Genomic DNA, 19,354 nt, shown 5'->3' with positions numbered 1-19,354 from the left:
ACGTTGTTACACTAAATGAGGAAAAACTGAGAAAGCAAATGTGGTGAAAACCAAATGAAGGAAGACATCTCTCTTTACCGCGAATAATAAAGAAATGAAAGAAAGAGGTATGAGTAGTATTACAGTTGTCTTAATATATTGAAAATTAAGAAAAATTATAAACATTCAAAAAATATACATGTTATACTACGTTACGTATATATTATATTTTCCGCACACGTGTTTTTATATTCATAGAATATTAAGAACTAAATTGGAGTAACGCGAAAATGCATGACTGATGTAGTGGAAAATCTGATCGGGGACAGTGACTGACAATTAAAATATCGCGGTAGGGAGTTAAAGCTTAATTAACGAGCCGACGTCGTCGATAAAAGCGAATAGAAGTGAAAGGGGCAGCGGAAGTGGAGATGTCGAAATGTCGATGCGGAGTGCCTGTCAATCGGAATTAAATGGCTTAATGCCGCCTCCGATGCGCCTACCCGTGTACACACAAGTGCAGAAACGACAACGCGTCCCCGCGCACTTACACTGAGCGGACCAATTTTTCCATTAACATCGAAGGCTGCGTACTTTTTCATTTGCATAATTAAGCGCGTGGCGCAATTGCTTCGCAGGTTCGCAAAGAACGGAAGGGATCGGTGAGCATTTCAACGTTATGAAATCTTCTTGCGAACGCAGGGGAACACACGGAACGTCGTTAATAAACCCGACTGTACCTACTGTCGAGCAATACGCGCAACATTTAGTCTCAGAGCTGTAACCGAAGCTTTTTGCTAGCGCGCCTGCGGCGAGCATTTGGTATTATCTCTGTCAACGTAACAAATAAAATAATTACGAGCGCCATAACAAACAAACGTTCTCTCTAAACCCAGAAGATACGATTAAATAATTTTTAGCTATGGCTTACGCACAATTCAAACTGTTCTCGTGACTTTGAGCAATTAAGATATTATTGTACACGTCAAAGTGAGTTTAAATTAGACGACGCCTTAGAATTAACTCGCGCGTGGCAGATGCTGGTACTGTCACATATCTCACTTGTAGCCGTATTTATTTCATCACGTTGGCTGAACGTGAACGTAAGTAGAAGAAACACGTGGGTGAACTATAAACGCGCCAAGCACTCTCGGTCATTACGGAAAATCGTAAATTGGGAAAACATTACGAAAGGTTTCCAAGGGTAACTCCTGTACCACGTAGAGTAAAAAATTCTTTTTTCTAAATTAAGAAAAAGTAAAATAAAAGATTTCTTCGGCCAAGAAAAAAATGCGATTTCAATATTATAAACAAAAAAAAAGCAATTTTCTAGCGTAATTTTTATAAAGCTCTTAGCATTCAAGGCATTTACATCGCATCACATAATTTTTCGTTGCATTTTAAACGTGATTCAAGTTTCGTGCAAACACCTATCCGAGGTTAATCTACCTTCACGCTCTTCGTTATCGCAGCTTCCGGACAAACAACGCTTAAGCGACAGCAGAGACGACGAGCATAAACGCGATAATAATTGCGACGGGCGAATGGTAATTTGCTCGCGCACCTTCATCCTTATCAAGGGAATAACAGGACGACAACGCTACTATCTCAAGCGGCGTTTCCGCGCAGAAACGATTCTTCGTTTCCACGCCGTTACACGTTGCATCTCGCGGCAGACAACGGGCTGGACAAAAACGTCGGTGCAGCAATCATCGCTGCACAAGGGAACCGCGCGAAAATGGCACGTCCTACCTCCGCTAGCTTTGTCTCGAGTCCTCGCCTTGAGTTTTAGTACCAACCGCTCGCCAAGGGCAAAGGAAAGGGCCATCGAGTCGGAGAGGTAGCTAGCTAACAGTAAGACAACGAAGGAGACTGAAGAACGTCGCTCGGGCATTCTCGTTTTTATACAGTCTCTACGCGTCAGAAGGAATGTACATAAATTTATCGTTTCGCTATGATAATTCATCATTCTATCATTTTATGTTACCAGAGATGATGTGAGAGATAATTGCTATCGAATTACCGAGCTATAGAACTCTTTATTCGCCAATTTATGGCGTATGATTTATGTGATCTCTCGCTATAAGACAATATCCCCGATCATTCAAAGCAAACGAAGTTAACGTATCGACTTGTTTTACCGCGGACGATCATTTTGATGGGGCATTGTTTGCTCCATCGTCCACTCCTCTTTCACTGTGGACGACTCGTCAAGAGCGAACCCGTGTAAACTCGCCTTTAATGGAATAAGGAGGAACGATCTCGCTTCCTCTCGCTGGCCTCTCCTCGTGTTCTCTCTCCTCACCTTTCTCTTCGTGCGACCACGGGGGCGAAGCATTGTGCTATCGATCGTTTTCTCATTCCCGAGGCACGGGAGAGCACGTATCGCGGCACGACGTGAATTCGTGACTCTCGCATGAGGATCGATCGATCTCGGGTCCACCAGGCGCGCAAAAGGCACGCGGGTGGACAGGGGAGAAAAATCGATTGGAAGATCGCGAACGAAGGAACGAACGAAAAGAGCGAGCGGGACGATCTAATAATACGGCAAGCGTGTACATTAACGTACTTCCGTGAGAGCGTCGTTAAGGGCGCCGAGAGAAACCGGAAAGTCGACAGCGGAGACGAAAGAGGGGGAGGGAGGGCGAGGTAGGGCGTGTGTGAACGAGGAGGCCCAGGAGTAAATTTAGACGGGCGCCTTCTGGTCGCGGCAGCTGCGGAAACGCGTCGATGAATCGACACTCTTAAACGCCTCTAATGCGAGTGGGAAATTGTCGAATTTTAACCCTTTCGCGGATCAAATGAAAAATCGAGTCTGCTTGCTCTTAAAACGGTGTAGAGAAAATCACCATAAAAAATTAAGATAATTATACAACAAATCTTTACACAACGGAAAGAGCTAAGAAGTACTCGTCCAGTTTCTTCGTTGCTTTTATCTTCTCGAAGTAAACTCGACGCGATGAATAATGTGGCCGCGTGGAGAATAAATAATTTCCTTAAAATAGAAACTTTTCGCGGAATGCGGAAGACTTGACGAATGTTTTCTGAATTGAATGCGTTCAAGATATGCCTACTGACATTATTATTCGCGGATAAGATTGCAACAGAAATTTATGCCACCATTAGATATCATGAATACTTAATATCACGTTTTCACACCTCGAGAAAAGATCGCGAATGTAGACGACACCGCTGAAATCACGCTTTTACAACCAGCGGCCGATATAATCGCATTCCATTTTCACTGCGACAAGCGTTCGCCGAGCTCAACGCCGGCACGAGTGCATAATAATCGCCTCGCCTCCCGTCGCGAACAACCCTATCTGACGGTAATTTCGCAGAATGAGGTGCATCATTATGGAGCGCGCGACGCAGCCGTGCGCATTGTATAATTCAATACAAGCTCCGAGTGCAAACTCGAAGCTGCATTCGCCAAGTTTCCAAATTACCGAGCCGATGAACGTGACGAGAGCAGAAGTGATTCAGATGAGATCGTCGTGCACGCGGTGCGCACCGACACATTTGCAAAATGGAATTTAGCCTGTCGAATTATCCTATCGTCGCTGTGCGGTTACAAGAAAAAATATTGGCGTAATTTAGGCAACGATTACATATCGTTTGGACGAAAAACCATTACCGTTGAAAGGCTCGAAGTTCTATCAGTTTTTAAAACAAATGTTATTTAAATGCGAACTTACAAATACACGATTCGTCGGAATGCTGATCGGACCTGGCGATTTTCCAAGCGTAAAGTTAGCGACAAGTTCATGAAGACGCATGGCAAATTATAACTCGCTTACCTAAATGACGCGATTAAGGAAAAATATGGAAACGGCACACGCGAGTGCGAGGGGTCGCGGAAAGCCGGGCACGAAACGGAGGGGGATACGTCAGCAGAAGTTATCGCGGCACGCGTGCGACGTGAAATTAATGTCGGGATCGCGTGCAGACCGCCGAAACACGAGGGTTGCACCTGCACGTCACAGCTCTAAAAAGCAGTGAAGGCACGCGCACCGAACGAACGCCCTTTATTTCTTTATCTTCGTCGTCCCTTACAAGAACAACCGTTTCTGTCCTCGTGAAGCGCGAATTACGTACTTACGACGATCAACGATTTCCGATTCTCTAAATTGTCATGTTAGAACAAACTAGCGAGAGGAAACAGCGGCGATGAATTAAATGTTCCCGAGAAACTGCGTTGCGCAAAAATGCGTACTTTTTAAATTTAAATTTCTTTCATGGGGCGTCAAGTTCCGCAGCCCCTAATTTCGGGTAAGATTTCACGGGTAGAAATTAGTTTTTTTTACTAAGTTTTTATTAAGTCTCAAATTCTCATTGCTCTTTTTCTCGCCGCTCACTGGCACGAGCCAAATATTCTTTTCTTTTGAATAGGATTTTTCTCAAAAGGGCGCGTGAATTCTCTTCAAAGAAAACCTTTTAGTCTCGGATCCTGAAAAAAATTCAAAACCCGCTACGAGAAACGTCTCACGAAAAATCTCGTGCTGCGTAGGGGTGCAACGTATGGCGTTGCATGCCCGGTACATTACCGGAGGGCCGCGAACGTAAAAGTGACTCTGTAGCGGTGCGGAGAGGGTGCGCAGATAAACCTTGTAAACATTCGCGATAAAAGCGTCCCCGGGAGGGAACTAGATGGGAAAGACGAGTGCCGCAAGAACCCTGTCGACAGCAATATTATCCGAAGATTCGGGACGGCCGAAAGAAAAAGAGAAAGAAGGTTAGGGATTTTGTTGTCTTTCGATGTAAACCCGTATGGGAGGGTTCAGTCGAGTGACGGCGAAGATGAGGAGACCGAGTTTGCGAATCCTTAGTGCGGAAAATAATCCTCGATTAATCCTTTAATCTCACAAGGAAGCTTTAATCAAGGCTTCGCCGAAAGAGGATAGTATATTATGCGCGTCACGAAGCAGAAAGATCGATAGACAGTGAAAATAACGACGAATAATGTATGCACAAACATGCATATATGTATTCTATTTCGTACAATACGTTTGAATACGAACAACGTGTTTGTATTCACATCAGAGAAATATCTTTCAATAAAAACAGTTAATGAAAATTATTTATTGCGTTATGTACTATATTATATAATAGTCAAGCACATACTCTTTGCAAAAATGATTATTAAACTGATTTTATTGATAAGCACTTTAAACTTTTCATTTAAAAATATTTATAATAAATATGTAATAAATATGTAAAACGCGCAATACATTTGTGCGATAAAAATTGAAGCGCTACGCGATGATTCAGAAATTATTAATTTATATTGAACCAGGTATACATGATGTATTTGATGTGTTCCGTAATATAGAGAGATAACGCGGGGCTCTGAAACAATAATCTGCTGTCAAAAATACAAGGAATCGTTATATCGGTGACAGAGGATAACCGGCGCATTTATCACCGTATGCAGCAGTTGTGCTTCATCCGATGTTTGCGTATGTTTTATATACGTGTACGTGTCAGTGTGTTTTACAATCCAGATAAAGTAATATTTGCAAACGCAGTGCATGATAAGAGCCCAGGATCCCGATATGCTGATCGCTCGCTTTGTATATTCCGAGCTTTGCACGACGCGACCATGACTCGAAATCAATTAATAAATGATTTTATCTAATCACAATTACCTTTAATCTTTCAGCTGGCTTTTGACTTTTATGAACTAGCAAAGAGAAACAAAAGATTGTTGCATTAAAATCTAAATCAACCAATATTAGAAAAGCTGCCGAAGAAATCGTAACTATGTGTTTAAAAAATATAACAATTAATTTTATATATATATAGTTCCGGATTCTCGAAATTTAAACACAATTAATAATTGGAAAATAGGCTAATGAGAGTCAGCGCGGGTAAAAGTGCGCAATCACAAGTATTAAAATTAAATGATTTATTTATTTCTAAATTACAAACGAACGAACGTTTTGACTCGCTTCGGAGTCATAACTAAATGAAACGAATAAATAAATGATTTAATTTTAATACTTGTGATGGCGCACTTTTACCCGCGCTGACTCTCATTAATCTATTTTCCAATTATTAATTGTGTTTAAAAAATATAAATCAGGAAATGTAAATAATTTAAAGAAATTTTCTTTTCTTACACAGGTCTTTCCTAAAAATGAAATTGCTCTAGAGTGTAGAACTCGTTGAGGAAATATATGATACGAAGAATACACATCCGATTATCATTCACGTGAGGTTTTATATTCATTCTATTCACGAAGATATCTTTCTCGTAACCGTAATAAATTAGACTCTTCAGTCAAAAAGCTGACAAGAGACGAAACGAGCCTGTTGGAACCGCTTTAAGAGTTACTTTTATTGGGTATTTTTTCTTTCCGTCTAGGTACTTTGAACTGAGCGCCGCGGAAAAGGGTGTGTTACATCCCACACACGCATTCACACGCTCATTCGCACTTACATACATGTTACTTTTACACAGGCAAACCAAATAGAGTTTCATACAGATGCACTACGTACGCGAGACGTACCGAGTTTCGCGCACAGGAAGCAAGTCAATTTATATACACACGTATATACGAAAGCAAGAGAGCGAATTTTATACACATTCGTGTGTACATGTGCGAGAGTGAGCGCAAGTGTATACGTGGCAAAAAGGCTCTTTCTCGTCTCCGCGTCCGAAGCATTTCGTTGCTAAAGAGTATCGCCGCGGAAAGAGTGAGCTCTATTAATAGACGATGCACTTATATAGTGTGATCAGAATCGTGTACGAGAAATAAGCTGAGAGAAATGAGAAAATAATTGAATGTAAAGTCGATATTTGTCAATTATATAAATATAATAAATGGTTCCAAAGAATGATTACAAGACAAATTGAGCTCAACGTTGCATATTGGTTTGCAACGACTATGTATATTCATAACACTAAAAATCATTTGCCAATGTATTAAGAAATCTAAAGCCGAGGAAAGGATGTTCAATATTGATCTTGCACAATTCCGAGAGGAATGCAATGAACGCGATGGAATTTTTTGATGAAGTATGAATATCGAGAAAAGCGAGAAAAACGGAGCGAAAGAGACGCTGCGAGAACTTTATCGATCGGCGGTAACTCAATATCCTTGAAAAGCGCACAATGCACCGTAATTGCGATGGGGGTCACGAGCAAGGTCAATAACCGCGTACAATCCGCGCCAAAATGGTATTTTCGCAAATTTACAAATTACATTTAAGAGATGTACGTAAAATGCCTCGTAAAAGATTTAAAAAGTTCACAAGATTTCATTAGAATGATACGAGATAATTTTACGATACTTCCAACGTAGTCCATTTAATTGAAAATAGGCTAATAATCTAAAACTCGCATTTATAGTTATTCTATGTTACTGTTATTTGAAGTCTGGTCTAAACCGGTCTCAAAAGCGTATCGACTAATAGGTAAAATTCAGAGTGAAATTTCACATCTGTTGTGTGTGAGATCGCGGGCGGCTAAATAATTATGTTCCAATTTGAAATAAATGGAAAATCGAAACAATTATTCACCTATAACGTTATAAAATCAAGTTGCCAACAAATATAAATGGATAGGCTGTAATAATAGATTCAGATTGAAATTCGCGCGTCATGAAAACAATTAATAATTATTAACTCGTTTTTATTAGATAAATTAATTGGGATACATACACCTTATATATAGATATATATAATATAGAGCTTTTACAAATTAATTCTAACTATAAAACAGCACGATTTGTTACTCACCGAACCGACGTGCAGCGGCGAAGTTGCGATGCAAACTATATTGAATCTATAAAATGCAAAATACACATGTTGAAATTATAATACTACTTCAATGCAATTATAATTAACGTTTCGGAAAATAATTGTAGCGCGCACGAAATAGGTATAGACCGCTAAATTGGATTAACCATGATTCGCGATTCATATGAAATTCGCGAAAATTTGTCGTTCGCTAGATCAGCAGAACTCCCACACTGCTCGCGATTCACCGTTTATGTAGTGCAACTTTATACACCAACTAACACGGATAGACAAATTTGTGATGATTCTTTTGATTTGTGTGGTCATCCTTTGATTTCGTCAAAAAACCATTCCGCTCGCGAATTGGTACGAACAATGAATGGCAAATGCCGCAACAAATCCGCGCGCCTATCTACGCTGTTCACGAATCGCAAAGCATGAATTATCTAACTTGAATCGCGAAATCTAAATAAAATTCTGCGATCACGTATATGTTAGATGCAATGATAAATAATAAAATACTCACTCTGTATTCGATTTCGCCGTTGTCCAAGTGCCTCCCAGACCTCCTCTCAGATTTTTTCGTCGCACAAGTTCGTTCGCTCACGAAAACGCACAGTTAATTACACAGTTCGCGCGCGCTCTAATTATTTCAAGGAGAATTGTGCGGCACTTTAAACGGCACTCCCCACGTTATCTGCACGACAACACGCACTTTACTGCATTGCGAACTTTACTACTGCGCGCGATACAATATTGACGCACAAATCCCAAAATATGCATATAAACAGTATATCATGGCTGTCCATCATTAATATCACACGATCCGATATGCCCACGTATACGTAATACACCACGCTCTCGAACCAAAAATAGTGGGCGAACTACGTTTCAGTCGACGAGAAAGTCGAAGCGTGACGCGAGATCCATTTGGATTCGAACGGAAAAGAGATTTGTCCGTAAGTATCGCGATGAAATTTGCACTTTCCGTCAGTCTTATTTCTTTCAACTAATGTAATAATACTTTCAATTTGGAAAAAATCAAGTAAAAGAAACGATTTCTTCACTAACATAATTTTTTTGCGGGCGTCACAAATTAAATTGACAAACAATTTAATAAATTTTGATGCTAAGAAGCATCTATAAAATCCTCACTCTCTGAAAAAAAAAACTGTATTATTAGTTGATCATAAAGGATGCTTTTATTTCATTATCAATACTTTTCGAGAAGTGATAATATCACGTGAATCCTGCCACAGTACGAATGTCACAGTACGACAACGATGATACCGAATGTAAATAGCGTGCTAGATGACGTCAAAACCAACGACCGCAAAGAAATTTGTTGTAAATAAAAGTGTATGGTCCCGCTTGTGCGAATGCTCTACCGTTTGTATTTCAAATTGATATCGACGAACGGGTTAACGTCGTACACCCCTCGTTCTACGAACTCATATCGCAATAAGGTGTAAGACAACTGGTTTCTGCTTGATTAAGAAGAATGGAAAGATGAGAGGGGGAGGAAGAAACTCGATAGCCATATAGTGATTTGAATCTTAACTCGGCGAATATGTGACCTGAATGTATAATTGTTAAAATTTTAACTATATGTATTTAATTTTTTTACGTAAAAGTTTCAATTATTTTTAATTATTTTGCTTGAACAGAATTATTAAATCTAAAGTAGAAAAGAAAAATTATTTTTGTTTTAAGAATATACACTTGTTTAAATTAATTATGATTTCTTTCAAATTTTTGCTCGATTAGAGTAAAAAAAGTATGATTTTAATATGTGAAAAAAATCAGATTAAATTACTGCAAAAAATATAGCAAATAATTTTTGTTTTTAATTTATTGAAAGTTATTAAATTTTTATAAAATAAATAATTATAAATTAATTATCTGAAAATAAGATAAGTAATAGCTTTAAATTAATACTTCTCGAATCAAATTGCAGGTAATTTTATTTTCCAAAAAAAACATTAGATTTTTCATTGATACGTTTATATCATATCTAAAAAAATTAATTTCGAGCATACGGGCAGAAAATTATAATTATGATACAGAATATAATAAAGGACACTACAATTCTTTAGAAATATATTTCTTCTGTCAGATTATTCTCATGAATAATTTCATTCAACTGAATATTTAAATTATTAACAGGCGATCGAATATAAATAACGGCGTATGGTATGACGTCAAGGACAAACAACCGCATCAGAATATTTATTGTGAAAAAATGCGTACCTGACCTTTGGTATTTGTATTTAAATTAATAAATTTTTCATATTATTTTTCGTATTATTTTCAAGATATATTTGAAAGGTATGCAATTTTTCTCGATTCAATAGACACTCGATTAATGCGAGATTAAATAATTACTGGTATAAAATGTAAAATATAAATATATTCTTTTTCAAGAATTAAATATTTAAATGCCGAAAACAATAAAATTATTTAATCCTTAAAATTCTTATTTCCAAAAAAAAAATGTAAATTTGCATGTTTCTAAATGAGAAAGTTGATGGAAATATTAGAAATATTTTTGCGTCTAATTATTTTTTTTTCCTGCACGTAAAAATAATTTTATGTCTTTACCGTAAAAGTTATAATAAAACATCAACTGGTCAATAACACCTATATCAAACGAGAGAATGTTGCTTGAAAATATCTATTTGCGGCGATAAAACGAGGAATCGGGACACTCCACTATGTTGTCAGTATTTTATCGCTAACTTTCGTAATTCACTACTTGAGTGATCATTTTCGACACAAGAGTATTCCCACATAAATACGCTACTCGATGCACATAAATACGCTACTGTTCTCTCTCTTGTAGCGTGAGAGAACATACGATTCACCGCGTGAAATTAACAAACAGTCGCTTACAAACGACATTGTTAATGTATAAAGACATGTTAATGTATAAAGTGCATTGTTAGCAGTAATAGCTATTCGTAATTAATAAAATCAATGTTTGTATGCATATTGATATTATATCGAGATGCATATAATACAGAAGAAACTTTAATTTCAATAAAAATAAAAGGATTTCTGTAATAGTCAATTTTGCAAACAAAAAAAATTATCTAGTTTAATCTAGTTATCGGATAAATTAATCACGTAACGATAATATTTCATTAATTTAAATAAATGCCAAACGTTCTGTCTCTGCCTGCATTATCAAGTAACGTAGCCATGCAATAATTGGAATAGAGTTCAATAGAGTCATGCCGAAATCCGCTTTGAAATCGCGTTTTGAAACCCACGATTATTACAAGCCCGCCTAGCGTTATCGTCATTAATATGATTATCATTGTCGTCATTAGCGCGGATGCTGCATGCCGTGCACGAACCCGCAATCTCTTCGCGAAATCATCGGCAACGCATGGCCGTGTCTCGGTAGCGACTTTCCGCTTCCGGTACGACCGTAATCGGCAACGAAGATTCTCTCACTGGATACTATTTCCAAGCTCGAACCCGATAAACAGCGTTATATCTAATGGCTCTCGATAAGAAACATTCAGTAATACGAAGGAACAATTTCCGGGTCGACCTTGCTCACGTTAAACTCCGACATGAACTCCCTGGGATTCAAATAAATTTGAATTAAATTGCTCAACTAATCTTCCTGCCATATTAAAGATATTTTTACCGAGGCGCATATATGAACTTGCATCGGTACTCTGAAAATAGAAAATTTTTAATTATAATCATACATAATTAATATATAAAATGCAATGCATGTGTAAAAAAAAGATACGGTTATTTGAACATGGTACACGGAGATAAAAAATTACTAAATTTTAATAAATATTTATTTGAATAGTAATAATAAAACATTTACTTAAGACACATAAATATTTATTCGATAAAAAAAATGAGAGTCAAATTAAATTCGTAGTTCTTGTATTAAATATATATTTATATTTAGTAAATTTTTTATCAGTATTATTCGAATAAATATTAATTAAAATTCAGTAATTTTTCCCTCGGTGTACCGAAACGCACTTGACAATATAATAAATTATATTCCAATTATTTTACAGTTACGTTGCTCGAATGCGTATACAGAGACAGAACATTTGGCCTTTATTTAAAACTTAATGAGATAAAATTAGTTCATCCACTATAACGCTTTAAAACTAGATAATCTCTTTGCAAAATTAATTATACAGATATCCTTTTATTTTTATTACAATTAAAGTGAATTGTATTCAAATATGTATGTATTTCCTTTTCTTCGCGCATAGCACTGAATGATTAAATACCAATTCTCTTCCCTGTCTACATCCAAATGTGGAGAAGCCTGAACGTTCTATTGCGCGTGATCGCGAGTTTTACGAGTATTCGTGTTCGTAAAATTTTATTCTGATCAACTTATCCTTTCCAGTCGCTCAAATTTTCCGTGCTGCGATTGCTTGCCCGAAACGATTTCGTAACTCTCGGCGCCAGGTTATCTCGTTACTCAAAACCAACTTGATATACCTTTCCCGTGCATCGACTTCTGTACGCTACACACGTCACCGCGCACGTCTGTCGCATGTGTGGCAATGTCAAAGTTAACCTTGCCCATTTGTACTAACCTTCATGCTCGATTGGCCGAACGCGGAAACGCGAGGAAATCGCGGTCGCAAATTGAGGAAACATATCAAGTATTTTACGAGTCTGACACGTGATTTTACTCAGACCTCGATACCTTTAACTTCCATCTAAAACCTTCCAACAAAATGCCGTAAAATTTCATTTGTTGAGAGCATTAAAATCACGTGGTTCAAGTGAACGTTTATCTCGATTTTCAGCATTAAATACGACTCGAAGTCCCCCATTTTACATAAAATGTGTATAAAATCAGGTAAAAGTAATGATCTAATTGTTTATAAAAAAAAAGAGGTAGAACACGATTAAAGGGAGAGTAGAAAAGATCGTACACATCGAACGTGTTAGTCAAGCGCTTCAGATTGCACAATGGATCGAGACAGCTTCCACTGCGATTATAAAGAAAATTAATGGCAAAAATAAGGATGTAGGCATAGACTCCACAGGCTGTCGCCTTCCAAGTCGATTCCCCCCCACCTCCCCCGTGCGTTTTCCGGATCGTTAAACATCATGTCGAGTAAGCGTGTCGCTCATTGACCCTCGTATCCCAAGGATGCCCGATGGAAATCGACTAGTGGAGAGACGTCATCGCGCAAAATGGTCCCGTGAAATAATTGCTGTTTCAAAACGCCGCGATTCGAGGACTCTTCTCGTGTGTTCTCTCTCGATAAAAGAAAAAAAAAAAAAGAAATAACATGCCGAACGACGTGTCAACTATTTTAGATCTCGAATATATTTCCCCGACTCTCTTTCATCATGTTTGCAAAAGGTGCGCGTTTCTCCATTATTACCGCGATCTCTCGAAAACCGAGCATCGTCGTTTGAACAAAATTCTACAAAGATACGAGAGTCTCTCATTATACTCGGAGGCACGCGCGAGTGTCACTCGAGACAAGATGAGGAACTTCACGATTTTCTCTGCGATGATAAATAGACTAAACGTGCAGTGAAGTTCCTATGATCTCGTTATGCTTATATATGAAATTGGTCCTTTACTCAATAATAAAGTTACAGATGAATGTCTTCTGAACGTTTCCTAAATTACCTAGTATCTTCTGCGAAGCAAAATATATTTCACAATGAAGAATGGCATGTTCTTTCGAAATGCTGAATTTATTTCTTCACGCACGCTGAAGAGAAAAAACTTCTAAATTTTAATAAATATTTGTTTGAGTAGTTACAAAGAAATATTTACTTGCAAAGCATAAATATTTACTCAATAAAAAAATAGTAGCTGAATTAAATTTGTGGTTCTTATATTAAATAAATATTCATTTATTTTTAGTACATATTTTATTGCAACTATTGAAACAAATATTTATTAAAAATTATTAATTTTTTTCTCTCAATGTATTTCTGTGCAATTCCCTAATTTAATATGTATTTAACTCAGTATTTTAAAAAGTAGATGCGTAATATTATTAAATTAACCAAACTCTGCAGAAAAGAATCAGTTACAAGAAAATATCATTACGTTCTTTTTCTGCAATTACACGATCCGATCATTAATCTTTCGTGGTCCAACATTTGCTTTCTCTCTAGTCTAGCCAGGTTTCTAGTGCCTGATAAGATTTTTGGACTCCAAAATGTCTGAAAAATTTCTATATTAAGTACATATTTCCAACAATCCAGAATGCGATTTCACAATCGCTTGACTCAAAACGTTTTCTACTTTTTTTATACGTGTCCAAATTTGAGGAAGAACGATTCAAAATTTGAAGATTTTTCTGGATTTTCCAATCTTCACATTCCCAGTTGTACCACGGAGTGTTAATTTTAATTTATTGACACTTGGTGTACACACACATTGTTTTTCGCCACCTTCTCTATGCACGTTGGATTACGACACCTTTTGAGTTAACTTTTATTATTTTTACAAGTCCAACAAATTCAACGATTCTTCTACTTTAACTTTCCTGGAAAATATTTGCGTGGTTGTTTATTTAAAAAATAGTATGTAAAAATAATGTTTTTAAAAGAAATATTGTGTTTTTTACTCGTTTTTATTGTTTTAAGCGTTTAAAATATTGTATAAATTAAGCCTGATCTACAATATGCTTTTTGCTTCCTATTTCTTGCTTTTTGCCTCTTGCTTTCTTGTCTCTTCGCGCACTGTTTTACCGACAATCGTGTTTTTTATCACGTGTTTCTTGTCTTTTCTGAAATTCGTCAAATTTTATCTCGGACAACAAAGACAAAGAAACTTGTTGGTTAGGTTAAATACGACCACGGTATCGTGGTGAATCGAACATAGTCTAGATAAAAAATATGTCTGATAAAGAAAATAAAGCTGAGATACAAGTAAACGAAGCTTTTGGCGAATTGTTTGCTACTTTTGCGCAGAAAAATCCTTGCCTTTTGTGCATGACGATGTCTCTCGGCTTTATGTGACAAAAATACAAAGCAAGGAAACAAAAAGCAGAAAGCACAAAACAAAAAGCAAAAAGGACAAGACAAAACGCAAAGAGCACATTGTAGATCAGGCTTTAAAGTCGGTCGTGTTAAAAACTCGTGTTTCAAACATGAAAAAAACATTGTGTTTTTCATTTACATATTTTTACTGTTTCAAACATATAATATGTTATATCATGTGTTCCAAAACAATAAAAATTTAATCAAAACAATGTTTCTTTCATGTTTAAAACGTGATTTTTGCCAACTCTAATTTATACAATGTTTAAAACATGTTTAAAACAATAAAAATATATAAACAAAAAATACAATTTTTTTTTTAATTTTTATCAACTCTGATGATACCTAAACGTTAAACAAATTACAGTGTTCAAGGTTTTTCAAATAAAAGAAACCCTCGGGACAAAATTGTCGAATCATGTGTACAGAGTGTCGAAATAGATAACGTCCTAAATATTTTTTTTTAACTTTTTTTCTCAATCTAAACATTCTTATAGATAACGTATTTACCTATTTCGTAGAGACGATTTTATATTATTCTCGACTATCTGTGTCCGAATACGAAGACCTGTCCCAAACGTCCTATCTAAATAAACGCGCAGGTAACGAGACGTACAAGCGAGATACATTGTCGAGAGAATCGCGTCTCTCTCTCTCCGTCTTCGTTGCGGAGTCTTCGGAGCGAAGAGAGTAATAATAATTCGCAAGCGTAATAATCGTTCATCGATCGACTTGCTCCTTTCGCAAGCGTGCGGGCTTTGCACTTTTCGCAAAAGTTCACGAGGCCGCCGCGAGACCGAGACGTCGACGTCTCGGAAGGTCAGCCTCCTCGTGAATCCTCGCGTAGAGTTCGTGTACCGAAATGAAATCCACGTTACTCACCGAGGGATGACTCGTCGCGTACTCCCGTCCTCTCTCCCTCTTCCCTCCCTCTCTTCTCACTCTCTTTCTCTCTCTCTCTCTCTCCTCACACGCTGCTGTAGCTCCGCCGAATCCGTCTGGCGTCGTAAACTCGACGATACCGTCGCACACCTTCGTCACGCACTACGCGTCCTGTGCGGAACGGCGCGAATTTCGTAGGCGAAATTTCGGGACACGCGGAAACGACGCGCGACGACGGACGCGTCGTAGTAACGTCGCGGTGTCGCACGGGGTCCCCGGGAACCGTCTCCGTCTCTCTTTCTCCCTTTCCCTCTCGCGAGGCCGAGCGGACCGTGCGCGGAGAGATACGATATCGATACAAACCTCGGGCCGTCATGCACTGACTGCCGGCGCCCGCCGCCGCCGTCGCGGCAGCCTTTCCTCGCGCGGCTCGCGCATGTCGTCATCGGGCGCGCGCGCACATCCGCCAAGTTCGAACGGGGACCTCGCCGTCGCTCCGCGCCGCGCCAGCGGCCTCTGCCGCCGCGTCGCGGAAGCTCCACATTTTAATCGTCGATCGCGAAATGTCGACGCAACCCTTTCGGCGATGCATCTTTCTTCTCTGATCTGGGAAATTAGATTACTGTTTATTGTTTTATTGAGTATGTATTACCATTCGGTACAGTAAAAGTTTGGTCATCGGCAATCGGAGGAAAAATATTGCCTCTCTCTCTTTCTCCATTTTCGGATACTTGCAGCTTATCGAGCAAAGCTTGTCGCGACGTGGATGCAACGGGCTCTGATCAGTATTAATTATACCGTGAATCCTTGGAAATATAAAGCCCTTTCTATTAAATTGGGACAACAATGTATATTCCAAATTGGCGTAGCTTTCCATTTTATCTGCGCAAGGAACTTCCGCGTCTTTCTCGCGCGATGACCGTTGGATAACTGTAGTCCGCAATTCACGCCGCAGGTACTCGGTGTTATCGACGCACGGTACTTACTTCTCGCGGCTGTTTTCAAACTCGCCGCGCGACTCCCCGCGAGGTATCCGCATTCCCATGAAAGCGGCCGAATAGTTCCCCTTGCCGGTATCGTCGAACACGACTCTGTCGTGGACGATCCAGCGATCGTAACGGATCTCCGCGATGAGACGAAAGCCGAGTTTCAGGGTCAACGACTGGCTCAGCCCTGACGTGAAGACGCCGCCGATGGCCGGCACGTCCAGGGTGGACGCGACTTTGACGCAGGCCTTCAGCAGGGCTGCTCCGACGCCTTTTCCTTGGTAAGACGGATGAACACAGAAAACGCGAAGGTGAAGGTACGCGTCGCAGCCGAGCTCCTCGTGCGCATTCGCTTGTTTGATCACAGCGTTGATCAGGCCCATGATCTTCTCCAGAGCGTCCCCATCGAAATCCTGAACAAATCGAACACATTTCCTTGCATACCCGTAATTTGCTCGCTATTTGTCTAGAGTCGTCTTAGAACGGATGCTACTTATAATCTCACATTTAACCCTTTCAGTCACGTAACTCGGAAGCGTCATATGCATGCTATTATAGGTTTCCGCTGAATTCAAATTTTTTTAATTTTAAATGGAAGATTCAAATACTCCAAAAATTAAATCTATGCATGGATGCGTTCAAATTTGAGATATAAGTTTTCGAGCACACTGATTACAAAAAAATGTTAATAAAAAATTCATTATTTAATTATTGTAAAATAACAAATTTGCGATGTTCTATCCTGTTGGATTTGTCACATTTGATCTATATAGATTCATCATTTTAAATACAAAATTTTAATAGAAAATTTGAAATTAATAGCGTCAAAGACCTTTGTGTATAAATACGCAACCCGTAAACTTTTCAAGTTATCGAAAATTACATTTATTCGTAGAAACTTATATTTTTTCAAATTTATGCTGTAAAGAGTTGAAAATTGAACTGCAAAAAATTGACAAAAAATATTTTATTCCTTAGAGTATCTACTTTATTTTTTTTTTAAGTGTACGTTTATCTAGGATAATTCACGTATAAATAAATTTAACGTAAAAAAGATAACACTTTTTGAATATTAAGATTTGTTTATAACAATAAAAGCAACAACAATATTAAACCATGACCATTGGAGAATCAACATTGAACTAAAGGTTCAATATTGTTGTCGAAAACACCAAAAGTTCAATAACATTAATAAATATTGCATGATGTAATTAAAAATATATAAGGTGTCACATTGTACATGATACGTTGCGACTGAAAGGATTAAGGTCGTCTTAAGCACAATAATTTAGAGATACTATTTACTATCATTTCTTGAATGTTAAAAGACCATCTAAGGACACACTAAAGACGATCTTAAATATAAAATCGAACTACGAATATCGATCTCCAGTCTTTCCGTTTGGTGATAAAAAGAAAAGCTCTTTGCGCACAATGTGATAGCAATGTTAATATTAGCGCATATCAAGACTTTTAATCGCTCATTATTCTCATTAATCAGAGACGTACTTGGACTCGATTATACGTGTCACTTTTATCCGAATAGCTGTTGATTCGCACAACAGTTACTCCAACGACTCGCCCCGATGCCCGACTGAGCGCGACCAAACTGAGAGTGTCCTTCATCCATGTCCTCAAAAGGTCTAGGTACGCTTTGACGGATGCCTGATCTTGCAGCAAAGAGATTGCTTTGCACATCGGCTCTTCCCGGAAAAAATGATGCTGCGAAAAAGTCGATAACCTTTATTTTAACTGCAACATTCGCGAGAAACGATTAAATCTCCTATTTTCTGTTGTTCTTAATCAATTAAATTATTACTGAGAGAGCGAGACGACGCCGAAATGAAATCGGTCACAAATCTATTTGATACCTTTACAAGAGTTCTTCGAAATAGTGCGTTTTCTTAATCAAGCTTGAGTAAGCATATTATAATAATGACGCGAGTAATAAGCGAGATAAGTGTGATTTTCTAACCGGATTGTCAGGAAAACATTTTGCAAATGAGAGGAATAGGAAAACGCGGAATAAGGAAAAATTGTCGTTGACGCATTTTCGCACGATCGAAACTTGTTAACTAATTGCGCGTTAAACTATTCTACGCGAGCTTGTTACAGCTTCTCTTTAGTTTTTCTCGCTACTGAACTTTTATCAGACGTAGAGCTTCCTCGTACTGCGCTTCCTTGAGATCCTGTATTTTGCATATCTCCGGTGAATCCCACTCTAAAGGTGCATACATTCTCGCTTCCATCTCAATAATTTCGTTCTTTTTTTCCTCATTCATATTTAATGTTCTTTCAATTAAATATTAAAACTTACAAGTCTTGCTAAGTTGGAAACAATAATTTATTTTATTGACAACGAACAGATATCACCATTAATTAAACGTGTCTCTGTGAAATTTTTCTTGTCAATCCGTAGTTTGAAGCGAATTGAAGTAAGGTCTTAGTTTTTCTTTGCACCATCACACTTTCATCTCTTTTTTAAAAAAAGATAATGAAAATCGATTATTATACTTTCTTAATTATGATGAGAAATTAATATCAAAAGTATATTAATCAAATTTCGTTGAGTCTGAAGAAGTTTAAATAAACATGAATATCGTGCGTTCGTGGAAAATGTAATCTGTCAAGACTACTTCTCGTCTTGCATTTATATATCAATATCTATAACCTTTTTTATCGCGTTAAAAATGCTGATACCATGAATATTAATGCAGCAATCGTTTCATGTGAAAAAAATTTACACATAA

At 37.9% G+C, this 19,354-nt stretch overlaps 2 protein-coding genes across 4 annotated transcripts in view; both read right to left on the bottom strand.

The window, feature by feature from the left end:
* Positions 1–15,979, bottom strand: part of LOC105197401 (amyloid beta A4 precursor protein-binding family B member 1-interacting protein) — a 129,149-nt gene extending 113,170 nt beyond the window's left edge. Inside the window, exons 1-2 of one of the 3 annotated variants that reach the window (XM_039446159.1) lie at positions 8,249–8,786; positions 7,723–7,768 (exon numbers count right to left, since the gene is read on the bottom strand). The gene's annotated coding sequence lies outside the window, so the exon portion shown is untranslated. Of the gene's footprint in view, positions 1–7,722; positions 8,787–15,618 lie in introns of those variants that run through there. The other 2 variants (XM_011163724.3, XM_039446158.1) reach the window with 2 other exon arrangements.
* LOC120356913 lies at positions 15,701–18,886 on the bottom strand. Its single transcript, XM_039445798.1, has 3 exons — positions 18,749–18,886; positions 18,108–18,326; positions 15,701–17,062 (listed from the first exon to the last, which is right to left on the bottom strand). Exons 1-3 carry the CDS (start codon positions 18,884–18,886, stop codon positions 16,601–16,603), a joined length of 819 nt encoding a protein of 272 aa, XP_039301732.1. The 3' UTR covers positions 15,701–16,600.
* Between the last annotated feature and the right edge of the window lie 468 nt (positions 18,887–19,354).

This window comes from Solenopsis invicta, chromosome 2 (assembly GCF_016802725.1).
Source record: "Solenopsis invicta isolate M01_SB chromosome 2, UNIL_Sinv_3.0, whole genome shotgun sequence".
NCBI lineage: Eukaryota > Metazoa > Arthropoda > Insecta > Hymenoptera > Formicidae > Solenopsis > Solenopsis invicta.
Note: the sequence above shows the minus strand (reverse complement) of the source record. Positions and strands in the feature narration are given on the sequence as shown.